The 3877-nt window shown below is 44.5% G+C and overlaps 1 protein-coding gene across 1 annotated transcript in view; it reads right to left on the bottom strand.

Annotated features, from left to right (window-relative positions):
- Positions 1-574: 574 nt before the first annotated feature.
- The window catches only part of LPAR3 (lysophosphatidic acid receptor 3), a 10433-nt gene continuing 7130 nt past the window's right edge, over positions 575-3877 (bottom strand). The window contains exon 3 of the mRNA XM_010136353.1: positions 575-924. Coding sequence (XP_010134655.1) covers positions 575-924 — 350 coding nt within the window. The remainder of the gene's footprint in view (positions 925-3877) is intronic.

The raw sequence follows: 3877 nt of genomic DNA, 5'->3' as shown, positions 1-3877 counted from the left end.
ATCACAGCCAGCTTTCTGGCGTAGCTTTAACAAACCATCAAACTACCTATTTTGAAAGCAAGATAAAGAGGAGAAAGAGAGAAGCTAAGCATGAACTATTTCATGAATTTTGTAAACTGAGAAAACAGGTCGCAATTCTGTCCAACCAATCCTACAGTCCTCCCCAAGATGCATCGATATTGTTCAAAGCATAAATACACAATGAATGCCAAGCCTGCACAGTGAGGCAGGTTTATGATCTCTGTATGAGCTTATGGAGGGTCTCACTACGTTGCTTACATTTTGCTTCCATGCACAAGAAGTCTGAGATGTATTTATTCCATTCAGACAAAAAAACCGGGTTCATGTACTTAAAAAAAAAAAAAAAGAGAAAGATGGCAGCACAGAGAGTTTTCTTCATTACAAAGTGTTTTTCCACCAGGCAATTATTTATAAGAACTTTTGTTAACACTGGAGTTTAGGCTCTGGAACGAAGTGGATATATTGTTTACTAGCTTTGCCAGTCAATCTTCTCTTACAAACCTCTCCCTTCCCTCTCTCCTGCTTCTCCAGCCAAGTCAGTCCCGTGAATAGCTCAGGAGTTTCCTTTGTCAACAAGATCTCCTTTTGCACAAATTGTCCCTTGAATAATGCCATCTTCAATGTAGTGCCCCGAGGTATCTGTGCTTTTGCAGAGAACTGTGGAGAGGACCCGCGACGCACGTCTCTCCTGGCTCTTATCCTCGGAGGAGCAGCAAATCATCCTTTTCATGGTACCCCACATTTCATCATCTTTGTATGAATAAATTATTGGATTCATGACAGAGTTCAACAGGGCCAGGAGAAGAAACCACCTTTTAACATTCTGAATACCACAGTGGGAGCAATTCAGACCATCGAGCAGTAAGACAACCAGGCCAGGGGTCCAGCAGACAACAAAAGCACCTAGAAATAAAGCAGACCAATAAAAAGTCTTCAAACTGCTAGGAGTAGGGGGTGGTGGTTTTTTGCACCTTACAAGATTTTTGGGTTCATCAAAATTCTACTCAAAATGATAAAAGCCAGAGCAGACAAAATTCTAATGACAGTAGCAAAATTATATCTACTACAGCTTCTCTGCCAAGCCCTGAACACAGGGGCTGAGGCAGGGCAGCAAGAATCCAGTTGCTGACAGCATCATCTCAAACACAAGTGGAGAAAGGTCATCACAACAGGGATTTGTCCATGCTGATAAATAAACAAGAGCTCTGGAGCATTAACAAGCAGAGAACCGGCACTTTGAATGCAGACTTCCTCTCCATCTCTCGTATGCTGGAGAAGATACCAGGGGGCCCACTTCTATCACTGCCGCAATATAATCCAAAGAAAAGACATTATCTTCTGTCACACTACAGCTGATCCTGGAAAGCTATGAGCATACTACCCAATTCATAAAACAAGAGTCACATAATCTAAACACGTCCTGGCTGGAAACCCCACAGCTACTGCAGGATGCACACCATTGTCTGCAACACACCAGCACTGCTGCCTCGCCTGCCAAAGCAGCAGCCCACCTCCCTCCACTGCTCCCTCACAGGCTCTGTGTGCCCGGTACTTGAGACCCAACAACTTGGATCCAGGAAACAAACTGAGTTGTAAATGATAAGAGAGACAGAAGCAAAGATGAACCAAAAATGTAGCAGTCAGGGCAAAGAACTGAAGAAAAGAACAGAATAAAAAGCAAAAAGGGACAAGGAAGTATAAGAGCAGTGACAGAGGAACTGTAAAAAAAGGGGGAGAATAAGGGAGAAGAGATATTAGACAGAGTGAAGACAACATGGAGAAAGCATAGAAACCACAGCTTAGAAGGAAGTTCAATATTGTGTTTCCATCTCTCCATGTTATTTCACATCCCCCCCATAAAGGCAAGAGCGTGGGCAGGACTGATGGGGAGGGGGAGTATTACAACCGAATGCATGCCTTGGTCATGAGCTTGGGAGGGGCCCTGAACCACCCCATCTGCTGTCCTGACTCCCCCCAGCACTGCAGCCTGTCATCCCTCGCCTTGAGCCCAAGGAAAGAGTAGCCATGTGCATGATAATGCTAACTTAGCACAAGCCACAATTGCTGTCTGACATACAGAAATAGAAAATTACAACTCTGCACAACAGCCACAGTTTGAACAATGTTCAGAGGAAATTCCAATCATTCATCACAGCAGAGTTTCCCCTCTTCTGGGCTTTAGAAAAAATAATCAAACAAATAAGGATGATAGCAGCTACATGCTAAAAAGCTCTCCTGGGGGTGTCAGTATCTGTTCAACAATTTTGGTAGGGACAGCAAGACCAGCTCATTTTTGTAGAGCTGCTGGTTTTCCCATATCTGAGCTGTGTAAACAAGCAGTGGGAGGGCAGCCTGGCTCACTGCAGGACCCGAGCAGTGCCAGAGCCAGGACCTTAGGCATGCTGGGCTGGTTTCAGCAGCACTGGACATGCCTCCCCATCTGGTGGGCAGGCCATAACAGTATATAAAGTTATCCCTCCATTGCCCACTGGCATCAGAAGCTGCAAGCTGCTACCACAACACTTGTTTTCTCTGGTCAGTCTCTATACTACACACTGGTTTGGCTCCAATGTGCTGCGTAAGCAGTTGTGACACCAACTCTCTCTCATGCAGCCTACAATGGAGAAATCGCTGCCCAGGGGTTCACCAGCAAATCCCATCCATTTTAACAAGCACTGAAACCAGACCACCCAGACAACACTCCTGCGTCAGGTTGAGTATCTCAGTAAGTATTTGGACAGAGAGCTTTTGCTAGCCACGAAGGGTCACTGGCAAAGTTGCCAGGACACTAGCTCCACACAGAAATCAAGGTGGTAACAAACCCTCCTTAGAACAAGCAGCAGAGAAAGCATTTTGACCACGTGTACTACAGACCATGCAAGGTCCAACCCTGTTTTCACAGAAACCAGCAGGAGAGGAAACAGACCCTAAAGCCGCACTTAACAAAAGACACAGAACTCTTCTTCAAACAAAACCCCAGGCTGGCAGGCAGCATTAGTCTTTAAACTCCCAGGATACATCTCTGTCTACCGCTACAGACAAAACCCTGAAAGGTTTCAGTGGCAAAAGTAAGGGAAGATAAGAGACATCTGCAGACATCTCCCTGCAGATTTCCCCCGTACCATGACTGAAAACAAGTGTCAGAATTACAGGGAAATGCTTTCCTGGAGCTGTTGCTTTAACTCTATCAAAAATACATTTTGCTGTGTATGGAGACAAGACAAGAGATTCACACCCTGCTCTTAGCACTGCAGAGATGAAAGCGAGGCACGGCTCAGACTTGCAGCCTTGCTCAGATTTTGCTATTTTTACCTCAGAGCTTTCAGAGGGAACCATGGTTAAATATAAATAGTCACTTTTGTCTTGGCCCTTCAGCAATTCTCATTTGCAGACTTTTTACCCAGTAAGAGCTCCTCTCGCTGACAAGGTGCCACGCTTCAAAAGGAATTTAATTTCTAGCACTCTCTAAAATTCACAGAATGGACATAAAATATAGCCTGGCTACAACATAAATCAGAAGAACAGCTCTGAGTCTTCCCACTGGATTCTCAGACATCAGGTATCACAATGCCTCAAGGTCAGTTTGAGGATTTTCCACTAGATTTAAACATGGATTTTCCTGTAGATTACATCATTAAATCCTACATACATGAAAGCACTGCTGATGCTTTGGCAGCACTGCATCACAAAACTCTGCACAAAGCTGTCCCTGAGCATGCCAACACTGAAAAAAAAAAAGTGCAGTAGCTTCCCGTTGCCTTTGCCACATGTGTGCCCAAGTTAAAACAGTAACTTACCAATTAAACTATAAATTCACTAAAACTGAAAATCATCCACCCCATAGTTGCTATTTCAG

This window comes from Buceros rhinoceros, unplaced genomic scaffold (genome assembly GCF_000710305.1).
Source record: "Buceros rhinoceros silvestris isolate BGI_N320 unplaced genomic scaffold, ASM71030v1 scaffold12685, whole genome shotgun sequence".
Taxonomy (NCBI): Eukaryota; Metazoa; Chordata; class Aves; order Bucerotiformes; family Bucerotidae; genus Buceros; species Buceros rhinoceros.
The sequence above is the reverse complement of the archived record's forward strand: the minus strand, read 5'-3'. Positions and strand labels throughout refer to the sequence as shown.